Source organism: Asparagus officinalis, chromosome 3, assembly GCF_001876935.1.
Source record: "Asparagus officinalis chromosome 3, Aspof.V1, whole genome shotgun sequence".
In the NCBI taxonomy this organism is placed as follows: Eukaryota; Viridiplantae; Streptophyta; class Magnoliopsida; order Asparagales; family Asparagaceae; genus Asparagus; species Asparagus officinalis.
This window is the reverse complement of record NC_033796.1, coordinates 30,178,677-30,200,805: the sequence shown is the minus strand read 5'-3', so window position 1 is coordinate 30,200,805 and position 22,129 is coordinate 30,178,677. Positions and strand designations below refer to the sequence as shown.

At 34.9% G+C, this 22,129-nt stretch overlaps 2 protein-coding genes across 2 annotated transcripts; one reads left to right on the top strand and one right to left on the bottom strand.

Moving 5' to 3' along the window:
• On the bottom strand, window positions 476-5,965 carry LOC109833618 (protein CHAPERONE-LIKE PROTEIN OF POR1, chloroplastic). Its single transcript, XM_020401360.1, has 5 exons — window positions 5,818-5,965; window positions 5,623-5,732; window positions 1,715-2,097; window positions 906-982; window positions 476-812 (listed from the first exon to the last, which is right to left on the bottom strand). The coding sequence occupies exons 1-5, from the start codon at window positions 5,883-5,885 to the stop codon at window positions 662-664; spliced, it is 789 nt and encodes a 262-aa protein (XP_020256949.1). The 5' UTR covers window positions 5,886-5,965; the 3' UTR covers window positions 476-661.
• LOC109834874 lies at window positions 18,591-21,744 on the top strand. Its single transcript, XM_020402891.1, has 3 exons — window positions 18,591-20,148; window positions 20,366-20,985; window positions 21,112-21,744. Exons 1-3 carry the CDS (start codon window positions 18,591-18,593, stop codon window positions 21,742-21,744), a joined length of 2,811 nt encoding a protein of 936 aa, XP_020258480.1.

Sequence of the window (22,129 nt, the reverse complement as noted above, 5' to 3'; positions counted from 1 at the left end):
TGTGTTCTTTGTGAACGTTTAAGGTATATATGCATGTTGTACGTAGGATTAAGGAGCTGCAAACAACTCGAGCATGATTAGGGAGAGATTAGAAAAATGTACCCATAAACGACGAGCACCATAAGACAGCTGTCAGGTTTAGAGGAACCAAGTTTACTTTTGGGCGATCCACTCGGCGAACATTTTGGCAAAATCCATTTACATCACCGGGTAACTTGGCCTAAACTTTGGACTGCATGCAAGATTTGTGCGGTCCACAAGTGTTTCTGTTGAAGTTTGCCTTTATACACATTATTTATAATTTTTGTATGTATCATATTGCATACCCCGGATGAGACCGTGCACTTCTTTACTAGGTAAATGGCAGCATTGATTACTTTAAGATGTACATCTTTTTTTTTTTTTTTGGTTGAGAAATATACAAAATAAAATAAAAATATATAAGAAGAGTCTGTAGTAATACGATATGAAAATCAAAATAAATTGTATAAAATCTGCATTTCAGAGGGAGAATACCGACAGTATGAGAAAAAGAGAAGCAAAATGTTCATAATGCTCAATCAGCATCACAGTTCTACGCACACTGACCAATTCTTCTTCTTTTTTTGGGGGGTGGGGGATTCAACCCTGTCTACATTGCAAGAAAAATTGCACAGTTCTCTTACTTGAGAAAAGTACAGGCCAGAAACAAGAAGACATATGATACCAAGGAAGTCATGAGCTCGAGGGACCAAGCAGGATTTACCAGAACCGATGGAATCAGGGGAACTACTATGGAGCCAATTGTCCATCCTACAACAAGAGCAGCAAACCTGGGACATAGAGTAGAACGAAATCATAATTAATTGAAGCACAATCAAATTCGCTATAGCATTTGCAGTGTAGTAAGTTGTGTACTAACTTACCCAGTTGCCGAGGCTCTAATAACATTCTGCATTTTATCGTTAAGAAAGTAAATGCATGATCCAAATGAGAGTGCGACCTGCAAGGGAAACAAATCCCGGATTGATTAAGCACCAAATGTTTCCCTTGTAAAACAATATAAGTTCCATAAATTTATAGCTCTGGAAGCAAGGGCAATAATTGGATATAAAGCTCGAAACAGATTCCATTTCAGAATGCATGCTGCTAAGTTTTTCAGAATGATGAGGATCTAGGTTAAGGAAACAAAAACAGCCTACACTAGGTGAAGGGGATTAGAATTACAGTTGACAAATAAGCCTAACCTTGGACTGAAGAAAATTAAGCCAGCTAAGGACCAAGACTAGAGAATGAGGAACTAGTTACAACACCAACAAAAAAACAACAATAAAGCCTTTATCCCAAATTTTTGGGGTTGACTACATAAATCCTATTCTTCCATTAAGTTCTATAAAGGGTCATCTACTATGTTAACTATTATCAAATCTTTCTTAATTGTTTCTGATTCCTTAGGTTATCACTAATTCCCTTTGTCATTAACTATGATCTTACCAATTTACGTAAGTAATGTATTTAGTTACCTCTGTTATTCATGACCAAACCATCCGATTCTCTCTCATCTTTTCCTCAATAAGAGAATGAGGAGTAATTAAGGTTTAAGTTTGTTCTCTCTGCCAGTCGTTCAGCTAACTAGTCAAGATACTGTAAGTAGCCAAAAACTTTGAACTACCAAATTGATCAAGTGCATCAACATAACAAATGAACCACAGCAAAAAGGGAGGCAAAAACATACTTGGAAAGCAGGTCCATTGCTGCCTGAATTCATGATGCTCCAAGCCCCCATGAATGCAAAGAGGAATAAACGCCGAAGAATCACACCCATTGCAGGAATTTCGAAATAGCTGAGTAATGTTTTAAACCATGGAGGTGATTCTTCAACTTTCTTCTTCAATCTGCTCTTCAAATTGATTTTTGTTTTCTTACGAGCTCTGAAGCTCGCCATTAGTATCTTTTCATAAGCAGCTTCTATAGATTCTACACTTTTCTCGTGCCCAGCATACTGTTGCAAAAGAAAGTTTCTTGCGGAAGTGATTTCTTCTTCTGAAGCGTCGGGAGTTACGCCTAGACACTTGTAAGGATCCCAGACGTGCATTCGAGGAAACTTGGGGACATTTTCTGCATAAATTTGTTGTAGAAAGGTGAGTTTCTTTTTCCCTCCTTTTCAAGAAGATGAAATTGCGAACGGATTTATATTAGGGCTCTATTAAGAATAATTAAGGAAGCAGTTGCACATCAAATCAAAGCATGTAGAAAAGATGCTAATAACAGCAATAAGAAAACTTGTTTTACTTCAGGCTATCACCACATACAAATGTATAAGCTAGGTTCTTCATAGCTCTGGAACCATAGAAGATACTGAATAGAAAGATCAGTCATCCATTCAAGGATTCAGCATGTTTAATAGGCAGCATTCATCAAAACTCAAAATTGTAGGACGCTAGTATTTGCAGCAATTTCTGAAAACAGAAGTACACAGAGAACACAAACCTTTTGCCATTTACATAAATGAATCCTTTCAGAACTGAAAAGGATGACTCATCCCCCTTTATAGAAAAACAAACTAAATCAGAAAGGACTCTCAGATGCTAAGTGCCAAGTGAGGTAGAATTCTGAGCATGCTCCTTTGCTCATGGCTGCTTGGCCCCTTCAATCGTGATCATAAATTAACAATTAGTCTTTAGAATCTTTACCATTTATAAATTCAATATTTCTTCATTGTTCCTCAATATCTATGTTCGATATCAGTTTCCCTGGGCATCTGACCCTGGCTCCACTACTTACATGTTCTCCTGGATGTATGACGCATACCATAGTGAATATTATACTATCATTTGATATTGTCATGTAATTTTTTTCACTGCCATGGAAATGCATGGAAAGACTGCAGGGGCCAATAGTGGCATAGAAAATATGTGCAATATCTTAAATTTCAATTTTGAGTACATCCATCTAATTGATCTGATATATAGCCTGGTGCCATCCTAAGGTTCTAGGCTAAATGTGGCCGAACTTCCCTTTGATACTACAAGCAAGAAGCAACACAGGTTTCTTCTGCTTGTAAACAAATCCATTTATTAAATTAAATCACTAGGGGAATATCTTGTTTGGGGTTTCTTTTTGACACTTTTCATTGAAGTGTGTTAATATGTAACTAATAAAATGAGAAATCACAAAATCTCTAATCTGGCATATCCAACTCACCTGTTGCAATGTGGCGAACCAAGTGGCAACCAAGGTCAATATTTAGAATATTCACAACAGAAGTTCATACAAAGATAAAAAAGAGAAACAGCCAAATGCTATTGTCTATGTTAATGTTTCTCAAATGTAATGTAGAAAATATATTTCAACACTCCACTCTATTGAAGTGGTATCCTTGGTTTCTGCAAGTGACCCAGAAATCGAATTCGCATAAAAATGGAGTCTGCAAGTGACCCAAAAAAAAGGTATCACCAGAAGAACGTAGAATGACATCAAAGGATATACTGAAAAAGAAGGTTGATATCCGCCCATGAGCTCGTCGCCTCAAAGGAGGTAAGAACATGTTGACTTGGCAATTCGACACGTGGGCGATACAAGACAAGGCAATAAAGATAGAAATGGCGAGTGAGTTAGACATCAGAGAGGTGATAAACACCCTGAAGAAGCAAACCTCTAATCTTCTTGATTACTTTCTGGTTTTCAAGAGAGTGAGTTAGACATCAGAGAGGTGATGCCAGACAATAAGCCCCGACCTTCACCTGCTTGTCTGTGGTGTAGAAATCTGCTTCATTGCTACCTAGTCTATTCAGCTTAAACAAATCTCATTAATGCTAATCCAATCAATTACATTTGAGTAGCCGATGTGACTTCATTGCCCCTGTTTGGATTTAATTTTTATTAAGAGCTGAATGCTATTTCCTATATAGAAAATATATCATCTTCCCTTCAATTTGGAGTATATCTCTCTGCTTCCACAAGCTAACTTGTATGAGAAATAAGATGAGTTTTTCTAGATGCCAAGTGACTTTCTAGGATTGAAAACAAGCCAGGTGATCTTGAAATATGTGGTATTCTTTTTTGGAAAATTATCATTGATACTGAAGTAAAACATTAGGTTGAGATCTATAACACCACATATTCAATCCTGTATAAAACTCACAATGTTTTAAAAAAACCTCCGCCAAGCCCGCCTCGGCATATGCCTGGGCCTAGGCGGTACCCAGACGCCTGCCTAGCGCGTAACGTCTAGGCGATACCTAGGCAGCTCACCTAAGTTTTGAGAGCGCTTAGGAGAGCATGGTATGCTTACGTAGACTGAGTCCTTTAGGTATTGATCGTGATTTTCTCCACTGTAGTCTTGACGCATTCCAACCTTCTCCAAACTCCTCCAGCCTCCTATGAACACCTCTTCTATCTCCTTCAACTTTTAGCAAAACCTCCACTACAACTTAAATGAAGAAAGATATCTGCCTAGGTGACAATCCGGTGCCTAAGATTTCTATAACATTGACATTTACTATCAAAAAAATAAAAATTAGGAAAACTGCCTAGGCTTTGCCTAGTTTCCTAGGCTCTAGGCATCGGGCCCTACACCTAGGGAGTGCTTTCTATAACCTTGAAAATCCACACTCCACACAAGCACCAGGGAAGAAATGCTTAGATAATGGTTACTCTAGCATCCTCTTTGTTCTGCCATGAGGAATTTGAGTTAGCATAGCATGTCTAGGTTTTGATATATGGGCACATCAACTTTATAAGTTACCTCCAACAGGCTTCAAGGTCAGTATATGTTTTTTCCTTGTGCATATATCAAAGATATAACCTTTGGGCATTGACAATATAATATCAAGTTTCTTTATATCACTTCCAAATTTCAATCAATATTCAAATTAATATACACCTATGTTGCATGGACATTTCTATCATGTAGCTGTACCCAACACCGACGCTCCTTGGACACTCCCTGGATAAATGCACATACATTTATTCAGGAGTGTACTCAATTATACAATGCATGTTGTAATTTAAAACACCCAGGTAATATAAAAGCAACACAAAAATGTCATAGGAATTTTGATTCTTATAGCTTATGAATGAAAAAAACAATACTGATCTTATGCAAATTATTAAAATTTCAATATATACACATTTGGTCCTCATATCCTACCTTTTACAAAAAAATTGTGTCCTGTACCCATACCCGCACCCATATTGGAACCCGCACCCATGCAACATAGATATACACTACAAGGTACACTAGGAATAGCAGTAGAAGAGGAAAATTAACAGTCATGTGGAATCAAGGAGTGAAACACGTCCAAGAAGGATAGTTGATACAATGCTCTAATCTCCTTAATTAAATATCCTAAACAATAATGGCCCGCTTGACTTCAAGAAATAAAATCTATTCACAATCAACCCTTAATCCTAATCACGCATGAACTCCCCTATACAACAAATGATTAAGGAAGATGCATTCAAGCATCAATACAAGATGCAAACTAAGGCCTCAATATCCAAATTTTCATACTACCAGTGAAAATTATTCAATAAACAGATTTTCACCAACTGTATAACTAAAATCTACCCAAAAGAGGTCATTTTACAACCGTTTCTTCACCAAGACTCCACTTCAATCACAAACTGCCCAATTCTTACCGTAGCTAGAGCTGCCGCCAAGCGAAACATCCATCGAGCACCTCGGGCTCCTAAGTCTTCTAATGCTCCTCATGCCCACTAACGCTACTCGGCTCCTCTCTTTCAAATTGCTGCAGAAAATTAAAAAAATTAAAAAAAAATCCACGAAATAGAGCCCTGAGAAGGGATTGAATAGAAGGGGAAGCAAGGACTTACAGAGGACGAGGACCGATGAGAAGCCGAGAAGAGAGGAGGTTGGCTTTTGATAGGAGAAGGGATTCCATTTTTGAAATCCCTAATCCTTCAACTTTTTTCGGGCGAAGATCAAAGAAGAAGAAGAGAAAAAAGAGGCTTCAAAGAACGAGGAAGGTATGAGATTAAAGATAAAGTGCGGGTCGGGTTTTAACTGATGTAGATCCAATGGGCTCTTGGGTTTAGCTAATATCCTCTTTCTCGAGATCTAATCTAATATAAGTTTTGAATAATTTAAAAAAAACATATTACACAGTTAATAAAATCAAGTAAAATTTCTTCATTTCCTCTTTTGAGTCCAATCTATATTTCTAGTTTTCTCTCTATATATAACTAGTATGTACCACGTGCAAAGCAAGACAGCTTATTTTTTCTAGCATTGTATTTTAAATTTGTCTCTCTAAGTTTTAATATATTTGATTTGATTATTGTATACTTAAAATTAAAAATTAAAAATTATTTTAAACTTTTATGTTACCAAAAAATTATCTTTTGAGTCCAATCTATATTTCTAGTTTTCTCTATACATATAATACCATGACACTACAAGTTTTCTGGGTGTCACATTAAATTACTTTGTTAATTGGGAAGGTTTGTATCCTCTTCTTCCTCCTCGTTTCTCTTCATAATAATCTTTCTTCTACTACCAATTATTCATGGAGCAAGCTCACCGGAGAAATCCAGCACAGCTTTATTCATCTTTGGAGATTCCACCGTGGATGCCGGCAACAATAACTACATAGAGACTACCTCTGATTACGAGGCCAATTATCCACCGTATGGGCCAAATGGGCCGTTTGATGGGCCCACCGGGCGTTCAACTGATGGCCGGACGATGGCCGATTTTATTGGTGAGTACAAAGTAGAGGGTCATGCCTAGCTTCAGTCTGACATGAGCTATCTTGAAAACTTTTCAATGGATTAGGTTCATTTCATCGCATATATGATGATTCTCGGACCAGTACATTAATTTATCTTCGATTTTGCATGTTTTATACTAATTTACGAGTTCTGATTTTATTAAGGGGCTGTTTGGTTGGCATAATATACAAGAAAATCAATTATAAAAAACCTATTTTGTATTATAGATCCTTTTGTGTTTGGTTCATTTCTTAACACTAAGAAATGAGATAAGATGAGATGAATTGTCACCTATTATTGGATGATGTGACTAATTTTTAAGGAATTAATTCCGTGATTTTTTTTAATGAAATGAATAGAAATCAACTTTTAATGGTTTCTTTATCATATTTGCTTTTCTTTAATTTTAGGCCCTAAATCCCAACATGTCCATGGAACTAGTCCACGGACCTAGTCCACGTGGAAATACTTTATCCAATTAATAAGGTCATTTTATCTCGATTTGATTTTGTTTTTAATTTAAAATTATTCAAGTGCAGCTAAATTTGCTGGGCTTTCATTGACCCCTCCAATTTTGCAACCTGACGATAACTTCAGCAGCGGAGCAAACTTTGCATTGGCTGGAGCTAGAATATTACCTGAAACTAATCAAGGATGGGTGAGCGAATGATTTTTTTATGACCACATTTCAACAAAAAATCATTAAAATTGTACGCATTCTTCTATGATAACGGAAGTATTGAACAACAGTTAATGCTTCTTAAAATATGGTCTAAGGACACACCATAGAAAAACTATTCTTATTTGTACTTTTATATAATGGAATTTTTTTAGGAAATGGGCCGATTTTGATAAATATTTAGCAAAACTGACCGTTTTGCTAGATATTTAGCAAAACCGATCTCCTTTTGGCTAGCTCGTCAAGGTTGGCCAAAAAGAGGTCGGGTTTGTTGAATTGGTATTTCAAAACACATGCATATAGTGGTAGTGGCCGCAAACCAGCCACTAAGCAAGGATCAAAAATCCCATGGGACTACTAGTCCCGTGGGTTTTTTGAATAGTTTTAGAAAATCCACGGGACTAACGGTCTCGTGGGTTTTACAGAGACTTTGGGCTCTGTTGGCCAAAACCCATGGGACTACTAGCTGGTGGATTTTGCAGAAACCTCAAAACCTGCACTTAACATGTATAGATTGATCCTAACGTATATCCTGGGTATATACAATATATCGTATGTACAAAAAGCATAAATCCACCTCATATACATTGCTAAACAGTATAATCCTTGTATAAGTTATAAATTTTAAGAAATAAAATAAATTAAAATACATTTAATCACTTCTTAACATCACAACACGATAGATAAATTCACCTCGTATACATATCCATACGCCAAAATACTCCCAACAAATCCAAGCATATTTAGTTACAAATAGAGTCTACGCAGAAAAATTAATAAACTATCACATACAATCTAAAAGTCCGCCCTCCCCATTGTTTCCCTCTTCGTACCCGCTCAGATCATCGGCATCCGCCTTCGACTTGATCTTGTACATGCTCACTCTTTGGTTGTGTGTGGGGCTGTGATTGTCGTGCGAGCAAGATCCACCTCGTCTTCGTCGGCATGCATATACCCTATCCTCCTCATGCGCGATCTGCTCCGACCATCATATCGATCCTCATGAGTTTGACGAAGAGCTATATAAACCCTCTTCACTATCCGCTGCAATACCAAGGTTTGAATTGGCATAGCTCGAGCAGTATTGAGTACGTCATTAAAGCTTTCAGAGCAATTAGTTGTCATCATACAAGAGCGCATTCCACCATCTTTACATAACACACCCATCGATCTTCGTATTGCGACTTCAAGTTTTATTCAGTCCAATTGTGTGCTTCAACTGATGGGGACTTAATTTTCTCCCTACAATGCTCATATACCAGTGTGTCGGTTGCACACCCGGCTTGCCATAATAGATTTTGTAAATTGACCTCTCGATGTTTTTTTAAATTATCTATTATGTACCTCAAGCAATATCGGTGATGATGTGGTGCTCCAAACCCCTCTTGCAAGGTCTGTGGAATTTCTTTCATCAGGTCAAAAATAAAAGTAATCATTTTAGGACTTTGAACAGTAGGGATGAATCTGTAAATATATTGAAAAAAAACACTTCCAAATCGATGTGTCCTCTATCTCAACAAGTGCAAAGGCCAATACAAATAGCCCATCATTTGTGTCTACAACGGTCGCAACTAAAACCACTCATTTGTACTTGCCATATAAATGTGTGTCATCGCTGCTCAAGAGGGGATGCCAAAATGAGAACCCTTTGATAGAGGGTCCAAATGCCCAAAATACTCGCATGATCTTCTCCACTCTTGGTGCAATATCTTTGGACAATATTTCCTATTCGGTACCCGGATTTTTCCTCTTAGTTGCTTCAATATATTGCAAAAGTAATTCATAAGATTTCTCCTAATCTCCGTAAAGTTTAGTTCACGCATTCCTCCGTGCATCATATGCCTTATATTCGGATATAGTTATTATTCTCATATCATATATCATTGTAATTATTTGACCTGGAGTAAAATCAAGTTCTCGCCTTACTTCGACATAATTAGCTTCAAGATATAAGAGAAAGTTGATGTCATATGATCGGCATTGACAATCGGATCGCAACATGTATGAATTCCACAATAACTAGAGATCATAAACTACCCATTTAGATTTTTTCCTAACAGCGACACTAAGCTTCCATGGACACTTTGAATTTCTTTCATCTTGAGCACTTGCATACTCTCCTTGAGCTTTCTCGTTGAAGTAGTACTTTACACGGTAGTTGGTTGTATAAGTTTTCACCAGCTTAAATTTGACTCGATTCTTGATTGACCATTCGCGTATAGCAAAAACTAACGTTTCCTTATTCTCGAATAGATCTCCTCTTCTGAAAGTGAAGCCCTCGAGTCGTTCAAAATTAGAACCATGCTCAAGGAACTCAGCTTGCTAGGCATTTATCCACTCTTCATTTTTAAACTCTTTTGGGAACGATTCTTCAGACTCCACATAAACATTGTTTACACAAAATTCATCCATCAAACGACACTTGGAGATGAAATAAATTCGCTCGAGTTATTTTCAAAGTCAAGCATGTAGGAGAATTTTCCCGGAGCATATGAAACTTGGGCAACACCGGATATTAAAAAAATTTCGATAAACAACTCGATTGAGATTTGGTTTTTCGCAAGTTGTATCATGTCATTCATTTCTTGATCATTGGTGATCTCTACAGCAACTGTTCTTTTTCATTTATCGGACAATTACAGAAGACCTATGTTGCATAGTCTGCATGATTAATTCTAGTAACTTTGTATATTTGCTTCATCATTCCATTAAAGTTATAATCTATAGATAACATGAACATTTTTCCAGATCCTCTCTCATATATAAGCATAGTATTCTTTCTAGTGCTCAGTTTCCAATTGAAAAAGCAGATAATCAGTATTCCATTCACCATCAGATCTGAAATATTAACATTCATCATATGCAAATTATCTATATTATTCATAAATTAATTTTTATATATCTTATTTCTAGTTAAACCATAGTAGAAAACCCCTTTATATCAAATTTAATCTATTAAATTTTAACCAAATCCTATTGTTTATCAAAATTGAAAAAAATATTCTAAATATAGAGTTATTTCCAAACTATAATTTTAACTAAAAAATAGAGAGATAATTATAAAAAATAGAAAATTATACCTTGATGAAGTGTTGAAATTCGTCGGCATCAAAGAGATTAGACAAAGTTAGAGTTCAACAATGCCAGAGTGAACTTGTGGGAAGATCGCAGTTTGGGTTTGGAGAGAATGAGAGAGAAAAAATTTAGGGAGAAAGAGATGATTTAGGAGAGAATCAATGGAATTTGGGAGAGAGATTGGCGGAGAGTGTTGATCCAAATCGGGTTTTTTTAGGGAGAGAGAGTTGTGATAGAGATGTGGATGTGCCCTAATTTTTGGGCGCAGCTGGGACTTTTATAGGCCTGACAAATATACGGATCCCTTGTATTTGTTGGGAGCATGCGAAGCCTATGTTTAAACTATAAAACCGCTAGCCCCACAGATGTTCTAAAACTGTTAAGAAAACCCACGGGACTAGTTATCCAGCTGGATTTCTGATCCTTACTTAGTGGCGGATTAGTAGTCAGTAAACGCATTAGTCTTGTGTGTTTTAAGACACTTATTCAGCAAAACCGATCTCTTTTTGGCCAATCGTGGTGAGCTACCTAAAAAGAGGTCGGTTTTGCTAAATATTTAACAAAACGTCCAGTTGTGTTAAATATTTATAAAAAACCGCCTCTTTTAAAAAAAGGGAAAATTGTGTGTCAATGTCCCAAAAGTAAAATCTTGATGTGCTGCAGCCCCTTTACTTTTTTCCATGTGGTTCAGCCTCAAGAAATATCACATCATATACTACAGTCATTTGTCATGTAATTATCATGCCAACTAAGCACAAAGAGAGAGAAATAAACATAAAAACCCAAAATACCCTCATTTTTTCTCTCTCTCTTCATTCTCTCTAGATCTAACATATTAGGTCCAGTTTGATTCATGTTAAGTTTAATTTAAGTCTAATTTAAATAATGCTAAGTCTAATTTGACTTGTTTTAGGTCAAAAAATAAGTTGAATTAGAGTTAACATGAATCACGTTAAGTCTAATTTAACATGTTTCAAGTCTAAATTATGTTAAGTCCAATTTGATTCATATTAAGTCCAGTTTGATTCATGTTAAGTCTAATTTAATTCCTTTTAAGACTAATTTAAATCATGTTATGTCTAATTCAACTTATTTTTAAGTCTAAAAATAAGTTGAATTAGACTTAACATGAACCATGTTAAGTCTATTTCAGCTTATTTTAAGTCTAGTTTCATGTTAAGTCTAATTTTACTTCATGTTAAGGCCAATTTGATTCATGTTAAATCTAATTTAATTTTTTAAGTCTAATTTCATGTTAAGTCCAACTTCATACGTGTTAAGTCTAATTTTAGTTCATGTTAAGTCTAAATTTAGTTCATGTTAAGTCTAATTTCATGTTATGTCTAATTTGATCCGTGTTAAATCTAAATTCAGTTCATATTAAGTCTAATAACAGTTCATGTTAGGTCTAATTTCATGTTAAGTCCAATTTAATTCGTGTTAAGTCCATTTCAGTTCATGTGAAGTCTAAATTCAGTTCATGTTAAGTCTAATAACAGTTCATGTTAAGTCTAATATCATATTAAGTCCAACTTGATTCGTGTTAAGTCTAAATGTATTTCATATTAAGTCTAAATTCAGTTCATGTTAAGTCTAATAACAGTTCATGTTAAGTCTAATCTCATGTTAAGTCCAACTTGATTCGTGTTAAGTCTAAACTTATTTCATGTTAAGTGTAATAACAGTTCATGTTAAGTCTAATTTCATGTTAAGTCCAACTTGATTCTTGTGAAGTCTAATTTCAGTTCATGTTAAGTCTAATAACAGTTCATGTTAAAGTCTAATTTCATGTAAGTCTAACTTGATTCGTGTTATGTCTAATTTTAGTTCATGTTAAGTCTAATAACAACTAATGTTAGGTCTAATTTCATACTAAGTCCAACTTGATTCGTGTTAACTCTAATTTCATTTCATCTTAAGTCTAAATTCAGTTCCTGTTAAGTCTAATATTATTTTATATTAAGTCTAATTTCATGTTAAGTCCAAATTGATTCGTGTTAAGTCTAAATTTAGTTCATGCTAAGTCTAGTAACAGTTCATGTTGGGTCTAATTTCATGTTAAGTCCAACTTGATTCGTGTTAAGTTTAAATTCCAGTTTATGTTAAGCCTAATAACAGTTCATGTTAAGTCTAATTTCATGCTAAGTCCAACTTGATTCGTGTTTAGTCTAAATTCAGTTTATGTTAAGTCTAATAACAGTTCATGTTAGGTCTAATTTCATGTTAAGTTAAACTTGATTCGTGTTAAGTCTAATTTCAGTTCATGTTAAGTCTAAATTCAGTTCATGTTAAGTCTAATATTAGTTCATGTTAAATCTAATTTCATGTTAAGTCCAACTTAATTCGTGTTATGTCTAATTTCAGTTCATGTTAAGTCTAAAAAAAGTTTATGTTAGGTCTAATTTCATATTAAGTCCAACTTGATTCGTGTTAAGTCTAAGTTTAGTTCATGTTAAGTCTAATCTAATTTCATATTAAGTCCAACTTGATTCGTGTTAAGTCTAAGTTTAGTTCATGTTAAGTCTAATTTCAGTTCATGTTAAGTCTAATATCAGTTCATGTTAGGTCTAATTTTATGTTAAGTCCAACTTGATTCGTGTTAAGTCTAAATTCAGTTCATGTTAAGTCTAATAATAATCATGTTAGGTCTAATTTCATGTTAAGTCCAACTTGATTCGTGTTATGTCTAATTTCAATCATGTTAATTTCCTTTTAAGTCTAATTTAAATAATGTTAAGTCTAATTTAACTTTTTTAAGTCTAATTTCATATTAAATCTAATTAAATTAGACTTAAAACAAGTTGAATTAGACATAGCATAATTTAAATTAGACTTGAAAAGAATTAAATTAAACTTAACATGAATTACATTAGACTTTACATGAAATTAAACTTAAAATAAGTTGAATTGAACTTAACACGAATTAAATTAGACTTGAAACAAGTTGAATTAGACATAACATGATTTAAATTAGATTTAAAAAGAATTAAATTAGACTTTACATGAATTAAATTAAACTTAACATGAAATTAAACTTTCATGTTAAGTATAATTCAACTTGCTTTTAGACTTAACATGAAAGAATAGAGGAGATAAGAGCATTATGGGTTTTTTATTTTTTATTCTCTCTCTATGCTTAGTTGATAAATAATAATTACTAAAGAAGGGCCGCAGAATATCGATATCCAATTTAAGGGCTAAAATACATGGGAGACTAAACTATAGTACACCGGGCCCCACATGAGATTTTAAAATTTTAAAATCTCATGTGGAGCCCGGTGTACTGTAGCGAATGAGAAAGTGGGTGTGATTGAGGTGTGCCCTATCATTTTCCCATCTTCAAATCAATGCTTAATTTGAGTAGTCCGTACAAGGCCCAAAGCACAACTTACGAATCAACAATAGAATGGAATTGTACTAACTTTGATTCTTGAAGATCTCAAAACCATAAAAACAATGATAGTGGCACACCCTCTACCACACTCCCAACCACACCACCTCTCTTGCTACAGTGCACGGGGCCCACATATGATTTTAATTTTTAAAATCTCATTTGAGCCCCGTGCACTGTAGCAAGAGAGGTGGTATGGTTGGGAGTGTAATAGAGGGTGTACCCCTAGTGCCTCTCAAACCATAAGGCTAATCTGAAGCGATATTTAGATGCCGGCTATTAACTATTATTATTATTATTATTTTCTAAAATATTATAATGTGGAAGGCTTTGAAGACGGCTACGCGTCTCCTGAAAATACGGCTAGATCTTGCTACCTATCCCTCTCAAAGGGCAGATTGCATGTGCCCTTAATGGCATATTCTACTTTTGGTTATTAATTACTTACTGTTAAGTGATAATAATGATATAGGTAGGAAAACGTTGATGATCATGATATGTATCAAAACCATAATATTATAATCATGATAGGTATCAACATCATACATTATAGCTTCCCCCCCCCCCCCACCACACACACCCCACCACCACCACACACGCAAAAACTTACGGTTATCAAAAAACCCCCTTAACTGGTAAAATATCAGGAAACACTTCATAAGTTTAGGGGTTATCAAAAAACCAGCTTTAACTTTAAGGTTTTATCATAACCCCCTAACAATATTATTCCTCTTTATTCAAATTTTCAGCAGACAAATATACGCCCCGATATGGATTGGGGGGGGTTCTTCAGCAAGAAATCATATTAATCTGTTAAACTAATTTTTTTAACACGTGGGGGTTGAGAGGGTTTTTCAGCAAGAAATTACATTAATATGTTAAATTATTATTTTTATCATTTGGGGTTGAAATGCCTACTTAGTGGTGTTTTTATCTACTGAAAATTTGAATAATAAGGGGTAATGTCGTTAGAGGGGTTTTATGATAAAAATTTAAAAGTTAAAAGGGGATTTTTATGATAACCCTTACACTTGATTTTTTTTTTTGGGGTGGGGGGTTGTTACTTTGATTTCTGATATTTAGCCTATTATAAATATCAGATCTTATGAGTGAATATACAACATGAGTAACTCCATACCAATTGTTTGAATATGATAACAACTATTATCAATTCTTTTTATCTATAAACATCTTGTGTCAATTTTTAGGCCATTAACCTTCACACACAGCTCAAGCATTTTGAAGAGGTGCAAAAATTCTTAACCAGATAAATAGGTGATACCGTACGTGATGCTAAGGCTACTGAACATATAACAAAAGCAGTTTATATCTTGTTAGCATCGGAAGCAACGATTACTTTGAGGGTTTTTAAATGGGTGAGTTTGGGTATTAAATGGACGAGTCATAAATGGGTGGGCATGTTTTACCCATTTACTCATTTATGACCAATTTAATATTTCCTAAATGAGCGGGTTTTTGCCTACTCATTTAATAAACGGGCCACCAATTTATCCATTTAACTATAGTAGCTATATATATAATTGGTTTTTCTATAGAGTGCCCATGGACACTTTATAGAAGAGGAGAGAGATTGAGAGAGATGATTAAGGAGGGGGCCCACCTGATTTGTATTGGGATCCCCTCCCCAATCATCTCTCTCTATCTCTCTCCTCTCTTATAGAGTGCCCATGGGCACTCTATAGAAAAACCCATATATAATACATTTGGGGTGTTTTTTGTAAACTTTTAGGGGGCTTTTTGTAAACTTTTAGGGGGCTTTTTGTAAACTATTAGGGGCTTTTTGCAAACCTTTTGGGGTTTTTTGCAAACATTTTGGGGCTCTTAGTAAACTTTTGGGGGTCTTTTGCAGACTTTTTGAGTATTTTTTGCAAAAATTTTAGGGAGTTTTTACAACCATTTGAGGGTTTTTTTGTAAAAAAATTAGGAGTTTTTTCTCCAAATAAAATCCTTCGAGAATTAGAAACTAGAAATAGAATTCTTATTTAACAAATGAGTCAAAAGAATTCTATTGGCAAATATACAGATGATGTAATACATAATATATTAGGCTCTGTGTAACATATATATTTACAGTAAGGAACAAAAATGTAGAGTTTAATCCAAACTTCAAGAACTAAAACCAGTAATCACTACTCATGACCTGATGCTAGGGTTGGAATAAAATACTAATAAATATAACAATATATCACGTGAGAACATGATATATTAAAGCAGCAAAGTTTGCAGGCTATGCTTGTAATCCCGAAAGGTCGAAAGCACATGATGATGATGAATATGTTGGAATGGTGGTCGGCAGCTTGACCCACCCACGCTGTCCAAGTGAGCCACATTTCCTCGTATCCCTACGTACATACCTAATATCCATATTCCTGCGATCCAAATTATCAGTGTCGATCAAATTACAGCAAATTGTCTTGCTATGCATCATATAATAGCTAGCAGACAGACACCAGTCAAGAGTGTGCAAGGACACGTCAGCAAGTCGGATAAGAACATGCGACGTGTCACTTCGTGGTCTTGACAGATCTATCGCTAAAATGACTCACATCTATATCCCTACATTCTTTATATTCATATATCCAAATCATATATATTACAGTCTAGATATGCGACATATCAGCAAGCCGCCTTAATCAAGAGTGTGAATCAAGGAACAAAAATCAGTCTCTATTTACTTATATATATACATGAGTAATTAAACGAAGGCCGGTGCCTGCACCAATGCTCTTGGTTGGTGTATCACTAACATAACACACGTCCAATCTCTACATATATTCCATATCATCACATACTCGGATAATAGTTGATTGTTTGTTTATGTGTCGCAAGTAATATGTAAATCAATATCTCGGAGAGACATGCATGTCAACCTCAAATTGCTCGTATGTGAGTAATGTTGACTAGTATGCCCCTGATGACGTGTCACTAATGTGATGCACATCCAGGTCCGTTGGGCTGCTTGCCTTAATAAGCAGAGCACCGAACCCAAATCGAACGGATGGGAGGTTGTTTCAAAGAACTCTTGGAGCTCGATCACACTAGGATCAATAATAGGATCATTGATCCTTCAAAATATGGTACACTCTCATCTTATATTTTAAGCGTTAACGGGGGTTTTCTGATAATTAATTGTCCAAAGTTAATGGGTTTTTTTTAATGATATTTAGCCTTTTTCACCCCCATAATTAAATTTTGCTTCTAGAGTAGTTAATGTGCTTTTTGCCTACGTTATGATACTAGTATAGTGCACATGCATTGCACATGAAATATTTATTTTATATTTTAAATATTTAAGGTTATATAATTTACAAAAAAAGTTTTATTTTGAATATAATTAGAGCAATCATTGAGGATTATTTGTAATTTTCTCATTATTCAAGTCCTAGACTTATTAGAATCTTGTATGAAATATATTTTTGAAGCTTATATAGGTTAATTTATAAATCTTATAAAGTTTTATGTTGTACGTATAAACATATGGAATGTTAATGTTCTCCCTATAGAATTATGATGAAGATACACAGTTGATCCTATGTAATTATCACTATACTATTTTAAGAAATGATATTATTTGACCAATTTATATGTGTGTGAATGAATAAAATATCTAAGATAATTTAATTATCTAAAATTTAATTGATAAATCTGGTAGATAGAAGCAAAAATGAGGCTTGAAGTACCCAAAAAAAAGGAAAAAAAGAAGAAGAAAAGAATGATACAAATAGTGTTTACTAAGATTATGAATTTGAATTCCGCTCAACGGGAATTTACAAGTTTCAAGCACCAGATTCTTTACAATTCTTTACACACTGTTTTATAAAAATATATCCACAATTTTAAAAAATGTGTTTGGCCATATATATGAAGCATTTCATGAATTCTTTTATAAGCTTGTTATTTATTCATTACTTTTAAACCCCTAAAATCAATGGCTAATGCTTATCTTTATGAAAAATTTCTCATGTTTTAAGTCTTCACTAAAAAAACTTTAATATGAAAGGAGAAATGGTAAGTAATCAATTCAATAAAATCTTTAATGTTGAAAATATGAAAGGATAAATAGATGAATAATTGGTGTCATACGCATAAAAACAATTGAGAAAATGTGTAACAAAATGAAACTTTTGAAAACTCCAAGAGTCTAAACATAATTAAAAAAAGTTTGGGAAGCAAAAAAAAAAGGAAAAGAGATTATGAAAACAGGAAAAGAACAAAGTTCACACTTCTATCTTCCAATCAATTATTCTTTATAACAAATTTCACATTTATATTTTATTCTTAACTTTCCTTTTCTATGTATATTCATGGTAATGTTCCCATGTTGTCCACTTCAGAAACCTTACGAACCACACAAGCAATACAAAGCCTGATTTAGTTATTTCTATCTTTCTAAAATGATGTGCTTTCTAGTGTTAAGAGGCAGCATTGATGATGTAAAGCGTTTAAAAAGAACATGAAAATTTTATTAGATCCGTTCTATTAGATTCATAAGATTAATAAATAATACGCTTTTCTTCAAAAAGATAAGCATAGGGATTGAATCTTTGATAAGCGGGTAATCCATCAGTATTATGAGTAAAGAATAATAATAAAAATATTTATTATTAAATTCACGATTATTATGAACAATTCTACACGCGAGGGCAGCTCTGATGGCTCATTTTAGTAGGCGATTTCTCTCCTGCTAACCTGCGCCACTGCCGAAGTCTAATGGGGAAGAAAAAGAAGAATAGTGGAAGACAGATATTCAACATTGGCCTCCGAGCATCTAACTCAAGTTTGCTCTCACCTGCTGAGCAATTTCAGCTTAGATCTGATGATGAGGATGAAAGTTCTCCAGGTATAATGGGTTCCACTGGTCCAAAGGGTGAAAAGAAGAAGAAAACAATGGCGGATATTCTTGATTCATGTAACTCTCAGTGTGAAGCTCATTTACCTGGGGTTCAGGTACGTAGTCTGAGTAAATCTCTCATTTCTGGTGAGGGGACTTCATCCAGGGTATCTTGGGCTGATGAGCTAGATCTAGATCTAGATCTAGAAATGGATTCTCCTCTTAATCCAAACCCTTCATCTGTTAATATCTCCTCTGCTCCTCCTTTGAATCCTATTTTGAACTCTGGTAATAGTACTTCTCCATTGTTAAGCTATGGTATCGGTACTGTTCCATTGAATTCTAAAAATCAAGAAAATGTTATCAACTTGGAATCTGATAGACAGGACGAGAACACCTCTAATATATCACCACTGGTTCTTAATGATGTTCCAAATGTGAATCCCAAAAGAAGCTGTGTCAGTTTTTTTGCTGATAACAGGAAGCAAGGCAGTGGTTTAGATCTGAATTATATCCCCCCTGAATCAAAGGATGTGGTTTCTTTTAATGATGAAGAATGGAATGAGGGGGTTTTTATCTGGCAGTTTTCCCTTGTTGGTCAGGTAATGGGTTTGAATGTCAAATTTAAAGCAATTGAAGGTTTCATTAAGAAAGTCTGGTCTCCACTTGCTCTGCCTGAGATTAACCTTCTCAAATCTGGAGTATTTCTCTTTAAATTCAAAAATAATGATGATATGAATAATATACTTTTATCTGGTCCCCGGTTTTTTGGTTCTCGACCAATGTTATTGAAGCCTTGGACTGTGGGTGATGATTTTGAAAAGTTAAAGGATTGCATCTACCCATTATGGATTCAGCTACCAGAGCTAAAATTAAACCTGTGGAATGCTAAGGGAATAAGTAAAATTTCTAGCATTATAGGCCGTCCTATAGCTACTGATATGCTCACTACTAATATGAAAAGACTGGCGTATGCTAGAGTACTTGTTGAAGTCAAAATGCCCTCTCCACTCCCAGGTCATATAGCTATTCAAGGGCATGATGGCTCACAATATACTCAAAAAGTTATATATGAACTAAAGCCAAGATGGTGTGATCACTGTAAAAATGTTGGGCATGATACTAAATTCTGTAAAAGACATTATCCTTTACAAAGATGGGTCCCAAAGCAAAAGAATAATGTGGCTCAATCTGGTATTTCTTCCTGCCAGACTGTGGGTGAAGTCCTGGAGAAGCAAATTGATGAGATAATTCCTCCTATTGGAAATCAGCTTGCTGGCAGTAATAGTATGCATCCTCCTACAGAGAAACTTGGAGTTGAGAATTTGTCTTCAAACAAAATTTCAGAAGAAGTGGCTCTTGCTAGTGTTGCAAACAGTGCTGTGCATGTTCAACCTGTTTTGGAAATGAACAAAGGAAAAGAAGCTATCCTCACTGGTAACTCTTGGACACAAGTTCATAGGAGCAAAAGTAAAGGAGTTAACCCCTTTTCTCCACTTACAAACTTGATATCAATTCTAGATCCCTCTACTATTGATAGGGAGGGGGGGCAAACCAATGAACCTGTCTTTTTTGAATGTTAGGGGATTAAACAAATCCCCTAAATAGCATTTGGTTAAAAAACACCTTATGCAATATCATCTTTCTTTTCTAGCTCTTCTTGAAACAAAGTTAAAGCTGAGTAAAGTCCAGGCTATTGCTAAGAAGATTGATATTAACTGGGAGTGGTTTTCAAATGCAAATATTTCAGATAAAGCCAGAGTTATGATTCTGTGGGATCCTAACATATTAGATGTCCAGATCATCTGTTTTTCTGCTCAACATATTTCCTGTGCTGTCAAGTCCCTGGATGGTAGGCTTAATTGTATTATTTCCTCAGTTTATGGATACAATCAAGCTGAAGCTAGGAAGTTGCTATGGACTGATCTTTCTCAGATTCAGCAAATTTCAGGTAATTTGCCTTGGTTGTTGTGTGGAGATTTCAATGCCATGAATACTAAAGATGAGAAACTGGGTGGTACAACTCTAACTGAAGCTGATACTTTAGATTTTAATCAATTCATTGACAATTGCCAGCTTACTCATCTGAAAACCATTGGTTGCTTCTTTACTTGGAATAACAAACAAGATGCTGCTACCAGAGTTTTGAGCAGACTGGATAGAGCTTTAGTGAATGATCAATGGATTAACACTTATAATTCAAGTCAAGCAGAATTCCTTTTACTCAGCTTCTCTGATCATTCCCCTGCACTTGTTACAATTTTTAAGGATCAAGTGCATGGTAAAAAGCCTTTTAGGTTTTTTAAAATGTGGATCAAACATACAAACTAGCTGCCTACGGTGTCTTCTATCTGGAATACTTATATTGATGGTCACACCATGTTTTCTATTTGTTCTAAGCTGAAGCTCCTGAAAATAGCTCTGAAGGACCTTAACAGAAGACACTTTAGCAATATCAGTGAACAGGTTTTGAGAGCTAAAGTAGATCTGGACAATGTTCAAAAAGCCTTATCATTAGACCCTCTTAATGATGCTCTTATATGTCAAGAGAAAGATTATATCTCTTCTTTCAATAAGCTTTTGGAATGTGAGCTATCATTCTACCAACAAAAAGCTAGAATTAATTGGAATCTCCAAGGGGACAGGTGCACAAACTTTTTCCACTCTATTGTCAAGAACAATAGGCACAAAAATAGAGTTATGGTCCTGTACAACAACAATGGTGAGAGAATTATTAAGGGTGATAAGATTGTCCAGGAGCTAATTTCTTACTACAAGTCCTTGTTAGGATCATCAATTTCTACAGATCCTCCTGTTATTGATATAATTAAAAATGTCCCATGTCTCAATGATCTTCAAGCTAGGAATTTAACAAAGCCAGTTACAAAAGATGAGATCAGGAATGCAATCTTTTATATGCCTGATGATAAGGCACCAGGTCCCGATGGTTTCAATGCTTCTTTCTACAAATCTGCATGGTCCATTATAGGTGAAGAAACCACACAAGCTATAGAGGATTTTTTTCAAGTCTGACAAGCAATTAGGCACTGTCAATTCAACAGCTATTACTCTTATCCCCAAGATACAATGCCCTACAACTCCTGCTGATTTTAGACATATTTCATGCTACAATTGCATCTATAAGTTCATCTCTAAGATTCTAGCTAACAGAATACAGTCGGTTATGGGGTTTATCATCAATGAAGCTCAGTGTGCTTTTGTTAAGGGAAGGCAAATTCAGAACAACATATTATTAGCTCATGAGCTAGTTAAAAACTATGGAAGAAAACATCTGTCTCCCAGAGCCATGCTTAATATTGATATTATGAGGGCTTTTGATACAATTAGTTGGGATTTTCTGGATAAAATGCTTAGAGGCTTGGGTTTTCCCAAAGTATTTGTAGACTGGATTATGACT

Excerpts from the sequence above, each read along its gene's own strand:
- LOC109833618 (XM_020401360.1), bottom strand. The coding sequence starts at position 5,885 with ATGGAATCCCTTCTCCTATCAAAAGCCAACCTCCTCTCTTCTCGGCTT. Across the intron at positions 5,733-5,817 it reads CTCATCGGTCCTCGTCCTCT|CAATTTGAAAGAGAGGAGCC; the intron begins GTAAGTCCTTGC and ends AATTTTCTGCAG. Across the intron at positions 2,098-5,622 it reads TGGCGGCAGCTCTAGCTACG|AAAATGTCCCCAAGTTTCCT; the intron begins GTAAGAATTGGG and ends AAATTTATGCAG.
- LOC109834874 (XM_020402891.1), top strand. The coding sequence starts at position 18,591 with ATGGGGAAGAAAAAGAAGAATAGTGGAAGACAGATATTCAACATTGGC. Across the intron at positions 20,149-20,365 it reads AAAAGAAGCTATCCTCACTG|CTCTTCTTGAAACAAAGTTA; the intron begins GTAACTCTTGGA and ends TTTCTTTTCTAG. Across the intron at positions 20,986-21,111 it reads TTACAATTTTTAAGGATCAA|CTGAAGCTCCTGAAAATAGC; the intron begins GTGCATGGTAAA and ends ATTTGTTCTAAG.